A 14,492-nucleotide genomic window follows, 5' to 3' on the forward strand; every position below is an offset into this window, starting at 1 on the left:
AGGACTATTTTGATAATAATAACATTTCTAATAAAAACAGAAACGTTTCTTATTTGATTACTGGAATAGTTTTTAATGTTTTGACTTGTGTATTTGTCTGTAGACAAACTGCTTTTATCGTTAATACAACAAAATGATTCATTTTGAATAAGTCTGTGTAGCATCCATGCTTTGCAGCCAAGTCTTACCCCATATCTCCTGTCAATGAGGTTGATGGTGAGAACATCAAAGTCAGACTTTTTCTTGCTTGCATCTCTGCGCTCAACAATGTAGTTAGTAATCTCGCTTCCTCCATTGTCTTCTGGAGCGTCCCAGGTCAGGTAGCACGAGTCTGCTTTGATGTCTGATACCACGATGTTCCGTGGAGGAAGAGGACGGTCTGAAAATGCAGTGTTAAATTCATGTACAGCTCAGCAATTCGGGATGAAAAATAATGTTTAAATACTGCATATTTAACGTGAAACATTGGAAAAGATGCCGTGTTTAACACAAGCCATTAAAATTATACAAACAGAATTTTAGGTTTTACCGAGGATCTCGACTTTGATGATCTGCTGAGCTTTCCCGTGGCAGTTTTCAGCAACCAGCTTGTAGCTGCCTTTGTCCTGCCTTATGGTTTCTGGGATGGCGATCTTCGTCCTTATGGTTGTCCGGTCCACCTGAAGATAAAACAACTTAATTTGTTGAGGATCTAACTATTTCTAAAATCCAGAGTGCGAAGGGTCAGAGATCCGTTCATCCTCTGTAAAGCAGGATTTTGCTTTTATATTAACTGTGCCAATGATGAAACAGTAAAAAATGTTCTCCATTGCTCCAACATTCAACATGACAAATAGATACAAAGGAACAACAGTGTGGCTTAAATTCATTCGTCACACAAAAACATAGGCAAACGTACATGCATAAGTAAATAAATGTGGGAACTTCTTCCTGTGAAACCAGTAGCTCCACTGAATAATAATACCATAAAACTAAAACTAGTTCTGACCTCCTCAGTCTCCATCGTCATCTTCTCCTCATCGGTCTTCTCGATCACGACGTCATCCTTCATCCACTGCAGTGTCGGCAGAGGAAGTCCCCTCACTTCTGCTGGGATGTCGATGGCGGCGCCTTTCCTCACATTGATGGCGTTGCTCTTGATGAATTTCAAGATTGTAATGCTGGGAGCAACTTTGGCCAACAAAATTGGGAAATTGTGTCAAATCTTTATCAGCCTGACAAAAGTAAAGTATCATCATAACCTTTAGGCCCTTTCACATCAGATATGGCATGTGTTGCACTGACTGCTAACTAAAGCCAAGGGCCCAAAATTTGTGGGGCCTCTGCTTGGAAGTCTGTTTTTTGCAGCCACTCTACGTGTACTATAAACGTGCCTGCTTATCATTTCAAAACATCTCGTTGATTTGAAATCCTCTACGAGAGTTCGTGTTGTATTATGCTCAAATATTTCATAAAACATGCATCACTTATTCATAAAGAAGAAAGCTTTGTAACTATCCCGACTAGTGAAGAGTGTGTCCTTTCCACAACACTGCCTTCCTCCTGAGGTCTGCAGAGCTGTTGAAGGCTTAAAGGCTCGAACTCAAGCGCACAGAATCTTTTCCTTCATATTGTGCTTGAACTTTGCGCAGCTATACGCTTTATTTCTATTGGTTTTGCACATGTGAATGTGATAGGACCTTAAGACTTTGAACATACTCTCATCATCCTGGATCTTGACGGTGATTCTTTTGGATGGATCTCCTTCTCCAACCTCGTTCACGGCTTTGACACGGAAGTCATACTCCTGGTTCTCCGACAGGTTCTCAATGGTTCCACAGCACTCAGTGAAGATCTTGCGGTTGGCCACTTCAAACTCGGTGCTGTCAGACCTCATCTTCTCCACATAGTATCCTCTGATGGGGCTGCCACCATCAGTGCGAGGAGGCTGCCAGGCCAGAGTGATGGTGTTCTTGCTTCTGTTGGTGTAGTGCAGTTTCTCTGGGGCAGATGGTGTACCTGCAACATTTTGAAAGAATTTAGCCATCACTGAAAAAATTGGATCATCAGGCCACTGAATTTTTCATCAGGCTTAATTAATGCCCTAAAGTGTGAGCTAACAGCAGCATCAAGACATATTTGGTAAGCTCACCTTTTGGATCCTCAGCTAAGATGGGACCCAGGTCTGCTGGAAGTCCATCACCATACTTGTTCCTGGCAATGACTCTGAAATCATACTGCTCGCCAGCCAGCAGGCCTTGGACATCACACTTGCAGGATGCAGTCTCAATGGGCTGGCGGAAGAGCTTCATATTGGCATCCTTCTTTAGCACCTCATAACCAATGATATCGCTGCCACCATTATCCACGGGGTCAGACCAGGTGAGGACGATGTTCTTCTTGGTAACTGTAACAGCCTTCAAGTCAACCACCGGCCCAGGAACATCTGCAGGAACCAGGAAAAATATTTCATGTGAACATAACAGTTTTTATCACATAATTTAGATTTCAACAGTAAAGTCTGATCTGAAGTCAGTTCTATCGTTCCCTTCAAAGACCACAACGTGCTTCTGGATTGCAAAAGAAAAAAATGCACATTTGTGTTCTGAGTTCAAAAAGCAAGTTTATTAGTCCTAAAATAACTGAATTTATGTAACACTAACCCATAACATCCACTCTTGTCTCGGCGGTCTTGCTCCCACTGCTGTTGGTGCCGGTGATCTGGTACTTTCCGTGATCTGCCCTCACAGCCTTCTTGATGAACAATGTACTGTTCTTCCCTACGGTCTCCACAATCATCCTCTCTTTGTCGATTTCAGCCTCATCTTTGGCCCATTTTACCTCCGGCTGGGGTCGACCACGGACCACAGCAGGAAGCCTCAGAGACTCGCCGGCCCTAATCATGACGCCGTTCTTCACAGAGTCATCGAAATCCACAACAGGAGATTCTGCAGGACACAAGCCGTTAATCAGAACTGGAAAGCCATCTGTTTTGTGAGGCACAGTTATAAACACTGTCCCACATTAAAAATGCATATGTAAAAGTGCATCTTGCCCCTGTAATAGAACTTCTGGTACCTTGGGGCTCTTTGACGGTAACGGGTTCAGTAACACCAGGAGCTCCTGGGCCTGCGTCATTGACTGCAAGAACCCGGATATAATAATCTGCTCCCTCAGTGAGGCCGGTCACAGTGTACGTCAGCTCTTTACACCTGAACTCGGTGCTGCGGCTCCAGTCTTTCTCTCCGGCCAGAACCTGTGACAAGAGCACAAGAGTTTGACCACGTCCACATCCATGATTCTTAAGAAAGACCCACAGTTGGAGATTTACTGATTATTAAATGTGTAATTCAAGGAGGTTACTTCACAGAGTTTTTCAGACCTTCTCAACGTGGTATCCCAGGATGTCTCCACCACCATTGTACAGCGGGGGCTTCCACGCCACAACAACAGAGTCCTTCCCGGTGTCCACGATCCATGGAATTGGTGGACCAGGAGGCACTGAGTGGAAGAGTGGAACAATGATAGGCTGCACTTGGTCTTTACTGTTACACAATCAAGTTCTTCCTTCAGCAGCATATATGCAGTTTTCTCTATTTAAGAGAAATGTGTCATTCATAATTTTGATAATTAAAAAGACTAAAATAATTTCTTGTCGATGAAGATTTTGAAGATTTAAGAAAGTTTGCAGGACAACTTTTGAAACATCTTTATCGGTCATAAGAATGTGTTAACTTTACTCATCTCAGGTGTGATGACTAGAAAGAAGTAGATCAAACCAAAAAATCTGATGCTACACTTAAGAAAATGTGAGCTTTCTCTTTGAAGTTCTCTTTTGGTATTGCACTCACGGATTTCATCCATGGCGACAATGCGATCGGTCGGATCACTGAAGGGCCCGGGGCCAGCCAGATTCTCAGCACAGACCCTGAAGATGTAGGTCAAGCCCTCCATCAGGCCAGTCACCTTCACCTCGAGAGAGTTGAGGAGGGCTCGGTTGACTCTGGTCCAGTGTTTGCTGTTCACCTCCTTCCTCTCGATCCAGTAACCCAGGATGGGGCTTCCATTGTCCTTTGGCTCATGCCAGGAGATGTGCGCGGTGCTTGCCGTCACCTCGTGGACTCTGGGAGTGTTGGGAGCATCAGGAGGACCTGAGCACAAAGGAGAATATAGGTGACTTTATATTTAACGGTCTTTGCACATTTGACGAACACAGGGAAGAGATGTCTTCATTGTTACCTTCACAATATGGCCATAAGGTTGTGCCATATTGTGCCAGAGTCAAACAATGTTGCTGGTTGTATAAAGAAAAACAACTGCTTTAACATATCATTTGTTTTAACAGAAACTAAAAGTCAGTTTATGTCAATCATGTTAAATTGTTTCCATATTTTTTAACTTCACTATAACCTGTAACTGATCATTAAAAATTGAATTAATGAGTATTTTAAGGATGTATTTAACTTTTAGTATTTAAAAATGGATAATGTGAAATATTGTCTGGATGCACACTCAGTCATCCAGCTAGTAAATCCCAAAAGGTTGATTCTGTTCACCTGGATTTTTTCAGTGCGAGAAACGTTTCATCATCATCAGGTGACCTGAGGTCTCCAACCTTATAAACAGCACATTTGTACAATGACTGAAACCAGCACCAATGGACTGTGATCAGTTTATGATCATTAATATGCATTGACAATCGATCAACAACCACTGATCAACAGCCACTGATCCATGGCCATGAGTCCCATTCACAGAGAGCTGGGGAATGGCTGCAATCACAGCATGTAAGATGGTGACAGATGGACACTTACACCCTGGATTTTGTTGAGAAGGTGAGAGATGCCATCATGGAGGCAGATCAAACCATGGTCTCGTATGATGTTACATCTCTTCACTTGTGTGCCAGTCACTGAAGCACCGGAGGTAGTTCATAAGAGATTACAGGATGACCCCAACCTCAGCAACAGGATCAATCTCAGCATCGACCAAGTGTGTTTGTGATAGGTTTGTCTAGCACAGACCTATTGCTGGTACGAGACAATTCTACTACAACAGCAAAAACAAGTCACCAGAGCTCTTTGTATGATGACGTGCACGAGGGAGATGCCCGAGACGAGCGCTTATATATTTCTAAGCATAAATGACAATCCAACAATATAAACCTAAGAGTTTGCTTTTGGAACTGTGTCTTCATTCCACCTACTTCACATACAAGAGTCAGTGCTACAGGCAGAAACATGGGTGCCATGGGCTCCCAGTTTCACCCATCGTGGCCAATTTGTACATGGAAGAAGTGGAAAAGAGGGCTTTGCTATCCTACCCTGGAACACCACCAAGCCATTGGTTCAGGTATGTGGATGACACCGGGGTGAAAATCAAAGATCAGGATGTACCACATTTCACGGATCACATTAACTCGGTGGACCGACACATCAAATTCACCAGGGAGGATATGAACAGTGGCAGGTTAGCCTTCTTAGACTGTGAGATTTCCATCAGTAATGGGGGACATCTACAAGCTGACGTGTACCGTAAACCTGCACATACAGATCAGTATCTAAGATTTGACTCTCATCATCCACTGGAGCACAAACTGGGCGTCATCAGGACGCTACAACACAGAGCGAACACCATCCCCACTGACACAGCAGCCAGGGAGGCAGAAGAACATCAAGAAGGCCCTGAGTAAATGTGGTTATCCCAGCTGGACTTTTGTCAAAGAAAGCTCCAGCCGATCCAGGAGAGAAGGACAACCGTTTAGGAGGAGGCCATTTACTTAAAAGGGAAAGACCATCTCTGAATCGAGGAGGGGCCTAAGTGTCCATCTGTCTCCATCTTACAATGCTGTGATTGCAGCCATTCCTCAACTCTCTGTGAGTGGGACTCATGGCCATGGATCAGTGGTTGTTCAATGATCATGTCAAATTGTATATTAATGATCAGTGAACTGACCTCCCAGCCCATTGTTCCTTCAGTGGGCTGGTTTCAGTCATTATGCAAATGTACTGTTTATAAGATTGAGACCTGCAGTCAGCTGAGACTGAAGACGTCACCTGGATGAGTGACAAAATGTTTCTCCCGCTGAAATGTCCAGATGAACAGAATCAACCTTTGCGGAACGGAAAAAATTACTTATAATTGAAAGCACAAAATGTTGAATACATGAAATAATTAAAAATAAAAGCTAAACAGATTTATAAATAACACACTGATTTTATTTACATACTGCATAGATGCTTATTTTCATATGTGACATAGAACATGTTTTAAAGAAATACCAGTAACTGCAGTAATTCAGACATTTTTGCATCTGTTAATAAATGCAAATTATTCTTACAAAATATAAAGAATCAATTTTAAGAAATTTGTGTATTTTTTATATTTTTAAAGTCCAAAATACGTTATTGTGACACCGTTAAATTACCACTAAATTACATTAAAAAAAGGAGGTATAATTACTTTTGAAGTTTGTTTGTTTTTTTACAGCTGATTGTTATCAGTCATCACAGTCTTTATTATTTTTATGCTTTTACTCACTGAACTGGTTCTTGGCGACGAGTGGTTCGGAGATGCACGGTGGACCACAGCCATACTTGTTTTCAGCAGTGACTCTGAAGATGTACTCCTTCCCTTCGATGAGCTTGGTGACGGGGCAGCTGGTGCCCTTCAGGGTAGAAGTGACGGTGATCCAGCCAGTCTCGTCCTTCTTGTTGTCTTTCTTCTCCAGAATGTAGTTCAGGATCTCGCTGCCACCATCATCCTCAGGAGGCTCCCAGTTACAGATGACCGACGTGTTCCTGATCTCATCAAAGGTGAAGTTAATCGGAGCACCAGGTTTGTCTGCAATACAAGACAGTCAAGCCAATGTTTAATCTCAATGGCATTTTGGAAATGAATAATTGTTTAACTCTGCTAGCGGCTCTGTAGTAAACATGTTTGCCTAATCAAGATTGTTGAGGTTTTCTCTTTGATATTGCACTCCCTACCTGAAAAGTGGTTTGAGCCGACTGTTGTTAAGAATTGGTTCTATAAGAAAAAAATCTGAACTGAAGTCAATTTCTGAATCAAACTTGGGAGAAGAAAGAATCCCAGGTAGGCTTATGTCAGAAACACTGTGCCAAAGTTAAATATGTGGATCTGTTGTGATTCCTTGCATATAATGGAGAAGCTCACAGACGCTTTTAACTGTGTGAATATACCAGTTATGAAATCTAATCATGTGGCCTCCAGTTAATCGGTAAACTTTATTACCTAGGACGTTGACGACGCAGGAAGCGGTGGCAACACCATGTGTGTTTTCCACCTTGATAGTGAAGCTGCCGTGATCGGTTCTGACGGCATCACGGATCATCAGTGCAGATTGTCCCTTCTTGGTCTGGTCTATACCCAGACGCTCACGCAGGGGAGTCACAAACTCCTCCTCTGGTTCTGGAACCTGCAGCAAGAAATCAGAAAGGTTGAAACACTTGAAACATTCAGGACTTTCAGATGTCTCAGTGAAGACACAAACCTTGGCTTTGGTCTTCTTCTTCTTGATAACAGGAATGAACTTCTTGGTGGGCTCTTTGGTGACATCCTCATCATTTCTCAGCCAGGTGACTTTGGGATATGGGGAGCCAGAGATGTAGGCGTCAATGCAGATTTCCTCACCTTTCTTGATGCAGAGCCCAGATTGAACACGGGCGTGCAGGGTGACCTTGGGTTTTTCTGCAAGGAATGAACGATTTTGACATGTTAGCTCCAACATAAATACACATTTACTTGTGACAGTCACTGATGTTAGCGCATTTGACTTTCACACACCAACAGGGTCTGCAGCCTTGATGGGCTGTGAGCTGCGTGACGGCTCGCTGACTCCGGCAGCATTCTCAGCTCTGACCCTGAACTGGTACTCCATGTCCTCCTTTAGGCCCATCACCACGTAGGAGAAACCAGGGACCAGGCTTGGTGTGACCCTCTCGTAGCGGTCGCCGTCCTTCTCGATCTTCTCTATGATGTAGCCCTGGATGGGACAGCCGCCATCGTAGTCTGGAGCCTTCCAGGTGACTGTGATGGACTTGGACGTTGGGTCATGAGCCTCCACTTGGATGGGTGGGTCTGGTTTCTCTGTGCAATCAATATTAACAACAGAGTCAATGTCTGATGTTTTGATGTTCCAGTTGTTTATGCCTCATATTTTAGGAGTTACACTTGATCTGCTTGGACCCCCTGTCAGTTGTCCTGTATCAGAATCACCTGACTAAATCGGTCCTCATTTTTGTATTGACGGGACAGTTTATGAAGATCATTTCACTTGCAGCATAGTTTGGAAAGTATTCATGTGCTTTTTCAGACTAAACTTTATCTGAAATGGTAATGTTAATGCTCAAAGCAATAAAACAGATTTTAGTTGTTGAACATAAAATGAAACTTACGTTTTATTTCCTCTATAATGACCGGGTTTTGTAACTCCAGATATTGTCCCGCTCCGACCTTGTTGACAGCTTTCACCCTGAAGTAGTACTCACAGTTGACAAAGAGATCTTTGACAGTACTTGTTAGGACATTTTCTCCTGACATAACAGGCATGTAAGTCTTTTTGGACGCTTCACGGCGCTCCAGGGTATAGCTGACAATGGGGGTGCCGCCATCATCCTCTGGAGCTTCCCAGCTGACCTTGCAGCTGTTCTTGGTGACGTCACTGGAGGTGATAGTTTTACACTGACCAGGGAGTCCTACACGGTTTGGGAAAGAAGCAAAACTGTTTAAGAAGATTGCTGCAGAGTGTCTGTGTCTGATAGTGAATAGTGAGTCTGCTTGAGGACTTTTAGACTAAGAATGGATCTAAATCCAAACTTGGAAATTGTTGGTGGTAAACTTTAAATTTGGTTTGCAGAGGACACCATCGCTGAACGGCATATTAACAGCGTTATATGTCCTAAACATCGAATCGCCTTACCGATGACTTTGACATTGACGGTTCCAGTGGCAGTTCCCAGACTGTTTTCCAGAGTGATGGCATAGGCGCCAGCATCACCGCGGCTGCACTTGAGCAGCTCCAGGTGGGCGCTGTTCATCTCCACTGTCAGGGAGAGCCGGTCACCGGCCTTACACTCCACAGTGTCCTTCTGCCAAACCATCTTGGGTGTCGGGATTGCCCTGTAGGGAATATTCAGGTGCAGCTTCTCACCTTCAACCACTATCACGTCCTTTGCTTCCAAATCCATGGTTGGAGCACCTTGTGAGAAGAACACAGGATTATTACTTAGATTTGTATTATCGGTGCTTTATGTTCACTTCTTCTGAAGTTCTAAAGTTGAATTCCGTCCTTGCTTACAGTCAGGATCTTTGGTGGCGACCTTATCAGAGACATCAGAGGGATCACTGACTCCGACAGAGTTGATGGCCCGAACCCTAATGACATACTTTTTCTCAGGTTTGATTCCATCATCTATCCTGAAATTTAGCTCCTTGATGGGTCTGCTGTTGACCCTGAGCCACTTTAGTTCTGGACGGGCTTCTGCCACCTCCACATGGTACCCAGTGACAGGACAACCCCCGTCCTTGACCGGAGGCTTCCAGGTGACATTGATGTGCTCCCTGCTGGCATCAGGGATGACCACTTCAAGTGGAGGTGATGGTGCACCTGGAGAGGAAGGAGGTTTCATGCATTTATCTGCAGAAAGTCAACAACTTTTTGTCCTTATTTTATTATTGTTGGGGTTATTTTGGGGGGATATCCCTGCTTAAATACACTGAGCACCAAAAGAATAAAGAAATACAGTTAAAAGTATCTTACTGGTTGGATCTTCAATGGTGAGAATCACGGTGGGTTCACTTGGATCTCCAACTCCAGCCTCGTTCTCAGCTCTGACCTGGAACTGCACTTCTGAACCTTCATCAACATCCGTTACCTTGAACTGAGTCTTTCTGTCCGGAGTTTTGCAGCACTTCAGCCAGCGAGTTCCCACCTTTTCTTTCTTCTCAATCACATACCTGTTAGGCAGATGGTGTTTGTCAAGTACAGCTCTTGAACAGTATGAGATAAACCACGTCTTTTGTCTCACTTTAGAGTTCTCTTACTGAAAGCCTGAATGCGCTGCTTTATGGAAAAACCCACCAAAAAGTGTCCTATAATTGTTCTCGTCTGAATGGCTTTACAGCAGTTTGTCTTACTTTGTTATTGGTCTTCCACCATCGCTATTGGGAGGTTCCCACTTCAGCTCCACGTGTCTCTTGGTGACTTCCACCACTGTCAGTGCATAAGGAGGTCCAGGAGTTGCTGGAGAAAAAGTGAAAAGCATTAACACGTAGAGATAGTGGTTCCTTGGGTTTCACAAAGAAGTAAATTAAAAGGGGAAGACCAATGCTGACTTAAAAAACTCACTAAAAGTGTCCTTGGCAAGAACGGCATCCTCCAGCTCGCAAAATTCACCCATCCCAACGGCATTCTCTGCAGCAACCCGGAACACATACAGCGATCCTTCGTTGAGAGGGGTAACCGTATACTTCTGTTCCTTGACGGTGGTATCGACAGTCTGCCACGCCTTCCGCCTCACGTCCCTCTTTTCAACCACGTAGTTGGTGATGGGTGAGCCGCCATCACTGCTGGGAGGCTGCCACTTTAGGTCTGCGTTAATTTTGGTGATGTTCGCCACCTCCAGCCACTGAGGAGCTGATGGAGGATCTATTGAAGCAAACACAAAGACTTTTACTTTAAAAAATTAAATTCAAGGTCGTATGGTTTTCCAAATGAAAACAACTCTTGATAGCTTATATTTTATAGTCTATAACCTCTACAGACGTCATTTGCTGCCCACTGCTCACACTGGTATCAACTTACAGAGTCTCTCCTTGCAGACCACGGGGTCGCTGGGCTCACTGGGCTCGCTCTCACCAGCCTTATTGACGGCCCTGACTCTGAAAGAGTATTCTTGCTTTTCTATTAGACCCTTCAGCTGATGCTCAGTCTGAGGAACATCCTCTGCAATCTTGATCCATTCCTCGCTTCCAGCCTTCTGGAACTCAATGATGTAGCCTTCAATCTTAGCCCCACCATCGTGCTCTGGACGAGTCCATCCTAACAGGGCTGAGGTCTTGGCAATGTCCCTGATGACAGGTTTACCAGGAGCCCATGGAGGATCTGAAGAAGAGTTATATGAATACTTTTATTTCCTGATCTTTGTGCTGTGCTTTGCAATAAGGAAATTATAATCTTGATACCACAACATCTGACTCAGCCTAAGTAGATTGACTGACATGTGACATACCAATAGGATCTTTGATGAGGATGGGATCAGTCTCTGCACTTGGGTTTCCAGGTCCAGCTAGATTTTCAGCCAGAACACGGAAGCGGTACTTCTTCTTGGCGGTGAGACCCTTTACCCTGCAGCCCAAAATTCAAAGTTAGAAACATGCTTGACAAAAAAATGGTCCACACTGTTAGCTGAAGGACTTTCACCATCACTCCTGCCACTTGTACCTTCAGGTACTTAGTTACCTGAATGTTGTGTCCGTGATGGGTAGTTTGTTACATCTGATCCACTTGTCACTCTCCGGATCTAACTTCTCAATCCAGTATCCAGTGATGGGGCTACCGCCATCCTCGTCAGGCTCTAACCAGGTCAGAGTGACAGCGTCCTTGGCGATGTCAGAGGGAGTGATTCTGGTTGGGGGACCCGGAGGATCTGAAACAGATGAAAAATAAAAGGATTTATCTACGGTTCACCTGCACAGGCTGGAAATAAATCACCGGAGAGTAGTATAAAACAACGTACCGAAGGAATACTTGGCAGTGATTGGCACATGCTCTGCAGGTTCACCAATGCCATACTGGTTCTCAGCACTGACCCTGAAAATGTACTCTTTCAATGCTGTGAGCTTGGTGGCCTTGAAGGTGGTGTGCTTCACCGTGGCTGACAGCTTGACCCACTCCTCCTTGTCAGTCTGACGACTTTCCACAATGTAGTTGGTGATGGGAGACCCACCATCATCTCTGGGAGGGTTCCAGGCCAGGACGCAGGATTCGTTGGTGATTTCAGAGATATCTAAAGCAGCTGGAGGGCCCGGTTTATCTAAAGAGGAGGGGCCAAAATTAAAATCATAACCAAGATAATGGTAATGCAAGACATCTGGAGGTGCCACAACTGCTTAGCAGGCTCGGCGATATAGGATAACCCTATAAAATGGTCTGTCCAGTATGTTATGCTAAGATTATTTTCATATCTTTAATCAAAAAAGGAGATGCTTTTCCCATTTTCTGACTAACTTAAAATCACCTGGTAGCATGAAAATCCTGTAGCTGTAAGGAACTCTAGGATTTCTACAGTAAAGGAAGTTTACTCTCATGTTTTCATTGCCATCACAGCTATCATTTGTCTTCTACGATAAGAAATCAGCTTTTGTACCCAGGATGTTGACATCAATAGTGGCAGTGGCTCGTCCACAGGCATTGACTGCCTCAATGATGTAGGTGGCGGTGTCTCCTCTGGTGGTTTTGTCAATGGAAACCTTCGAGTGTCCTGGCTGGGTGTCGATGGCAATGCGGTTATCAGCCCGCAGGACCACGTCTGCTTTGGTCCACTTCACCCGGGGATCGGGCTTCCCTTTCACATCTGCAGGAAGCTCAATCTTGCTGCCAGCTCTGGTGGTTAATCCAGCCAGCAACTTCACATCGAGCTGGATCTCAGGAGGTTCTGTAGGAATTTTTAAACATAGTCACAGTTGTCCCAACTTCATTACTGTGTTTCATTTCAATTTGTGCTTCTATAAATATATGTTCATTTCAGTTTCCCCTCGATAACTCACAACTGTCCAATATTTAATTTTACATGCAATAACCCAAACTGTAAATACATAACACCATTTATTTATGTATTTAATTCCTCTTTTCCCCAGATTTGTATATTTGTACATTAAATATATATATTTTTTCCTTTTTTCTAAATACTGTTCATGCAAAACTGTGTATTCTCGGCAGATATGTGCCATACTGCATTTTATTTGGCTGAACTATATATAATTTTGCTTATTTAAGCCAATTAGTTATAAAATTGTTCTGCTTTAACAAATGAATTTCCACCTTTTGGAGAAATGAAATGTGTCTTATATTATATTATCACAACTATGCCTGAAACCTTGATGGTAATATCCTTAAAATCCACACATTCTCACTTATTCTTTTATTTGTCATAAGAAAGATTTGCTCCTGTATCACTGAGAGATGCTGCACATTTCTGAGTGAGTCTGCAGAATCCATTACAAAAATAAATTATACTGCTGCACTTTTTGTGCAGTGTGTGGCTGCAGCGTCATGTGACTGTCTGGAAGAGCACAACCCGTCCTACCCTTAGCGTCCACAGCTTGGATCTCATCGGTAGCCCTGCAAGGTCGGCTGGCTCCCAGCTTGTTAAAAGCTCTGACTCTGTAGGCGTACCACTGGCCCTCGACCAGGCCGGTAACCTGGAACCTGTGAGTTCAAATCATATAATATATCCAGCTGTACCAAAATAAAGACAGGACACTAATAACGTGTGGCCCAAAAAACTTAACCGGCAGTTACAAGTTCTTAAGTCTTACTTGAGTTCAGGGAGGGGATCACCGCAGGGTTCCCACTTGTCTGTACCACGCTGGCACTTGTCCACCACGTAGCCTTTAATATGGGCACCACCATCGTATTTTGGAGGCTCCCAGGACAGGAAAATGGACTTGGCACTCTTATCGCGCCACTTAAGGTTCTCAGGTGGATCAGGTACAGCTGCAGGAGAAAATACGTGAACGTGAAACAGGTGAGATTCTAGTTATCTGTCAGTTTCTCCACTCAAAGACAATTAATTTCACATGAAGTGTAAAAACACTCACTTGCAGGAGAAGAGACATTGATGGGCTCATCGATGTAGGCTGGCTCTCCAGGTCCGCACTTGTTGCATGCAGAGACGCTGAACAGATACTCCTTTCCTTCAATCACGTCTGTTACCGTGTGCTCCAGGTCAAGGACGCCAGCAGCCACCTGGAAAAATGTCACTGTCACTGCTGAGCAAATAAACTCAGACCTGGGTAGACTTCTGGGTCTGTGAACATTATTTCACACTGTGGAAGTGATGTTTTCTGTTTTTAAAAATAAAAAAGCCAACATGTCACGTGCCATGTTTGAGCCAGGCCCTGAAACCTAACAACACTGCTGCTAACAATAACAATAACTTTATTTATAAAGCGCTTTCAAACAAAGTGCTGTACAGCGATTTGAAAATAAAGAGATAAATAAATAAAAGTGATACATAGCAACACAAGTTAAAAACATAAGCAGAGTTAAAAATGATAAACATTTAAAAAAACTAATAGGCAAAGAATTAAGACCTGTAGGATAGGCTGAACAAGTGTGTCTTCAACTTAGCTTTAAAACCCTCCACAGAGCAGCCTGCCTAATATCTTGAGGGAGGTTGTTCCACAAAAACAGGGCACGAAAAGAAAAAGCACGCTCCCCAACTGTCTTTTTTCTGGCTTTAGGAACCTTTGGAAGGCCAGAGTCCTGA

At 43.8% G+C, this 14,492-nt stretch overlaps 1 protein-coding gene across 1 annotated transcript in view; it reads right to left on the bottom strand.

Annotated features, from left to right (window-relative positions):
* The window catches only part of LOC146557337 (titin-like), a 178,885-nt gene that overhangs the window by 74,604 nt on the left and 89,789 nt on the right, over positions 1-14,492 (bottom strand). The window contains exons 128-154 of the mRNA XM_085248349.1: positions 13,822-13,969; positions 13,540-13,717; positions 13,308-13,429; positions 12,369-12,656; positions 11,739-12,035; positions 11,462-11,648; positions 11,232-11,347; positions 10,805-11,104; positions 10,349-10,648; positions 10,138-10,243; positions 9,761-9,957; positions 9,299-9,607; positions 8,921-9,199; positions 8,397-8,696; positions 7,786-8,088; positions 7,493-7,689; positions 7,234-7,417; positions 6,520-6,822; positions 3,831-4,130; positions 3,362-3,480; positions 3,058-3,235; positions 2,643-2,927; positions 2,132-2,425; positions 1,699-1,998; positions 989-1,170; positions 530-659; positions 189-379 (exon numbers count right to left, since the gene is read on the bottom strand). Coding sequence (XP_085104475.1) covers positions 189-379; positions 530-659; positions 989-1,170; positions 1,699-1,998; positions 2,132-2,425; positions 2,643-2,927; positions 3,058-3,235; positions 3,362-3,480; positions 3,831-4,130; positions 6,520-6,822; positions 7,234-7,417; positions 7,493-7,689; positions 7,786-8,088; positions 8,397-8,696; positions 8,921-9,199; positions 9,299-9,607; positions 9,761-9,957; positions 10,138-10,243; positions 10,349-10,648; positions 10,805-11,104; positions 11,232-11,347; positions 11,462-11,648; positions 11,739-12,035; positions 12,369-12,656; positions 13,308-13,429; positions 13,540-13,717; positions 13,822-13,969 — 6,093 coding nt within the window. The remainder of the gene's footprint in view (positions 1-188; positions 380-529; positions 660-988; positions 1,171-1,698; positions 1,999-2,131; positions 2,426-2,642; positions 2,928-3,057; positions 3,236-3,361; positions 3,481-3,830; positions 4,131-6,519; positions 6,823-7,233; positions 7,418-7,492; positions 7,690-7,785; positions 8,089-8,396; positions 8,697-8,920; positions 9,200-9,298; positions 9,608-9,760; positions 9,958-10,137; positions 10,244-10,348; positions 10,649-10,804; positions 11,105-11,231; positions 11,348-11,461; positions 11,649-11,738; positions 12,036-12,368; positions 12,657-13,307; positions 13,430-13,539; positions 13,718-13,821; positions 13,970-14,492) is intronic.

This window comes from Mchenga conophoros, linkage group LG16, assembly GCF_057382185.1.
Source record: "Mchenga conophoros isolate Kocher_MC1m ecotype Shallow Benthic linkage group LG16, M_conophoros_male_GT1.1, whole genome shotgun sequence".
NCBI classification, from domain to species: domain Eukaryota; kingdom Metazoa; phylum Chordata; class Actinopteri; order Cichliformes; family Cichlidae; genus Mchenga; species Mchenga conophoros.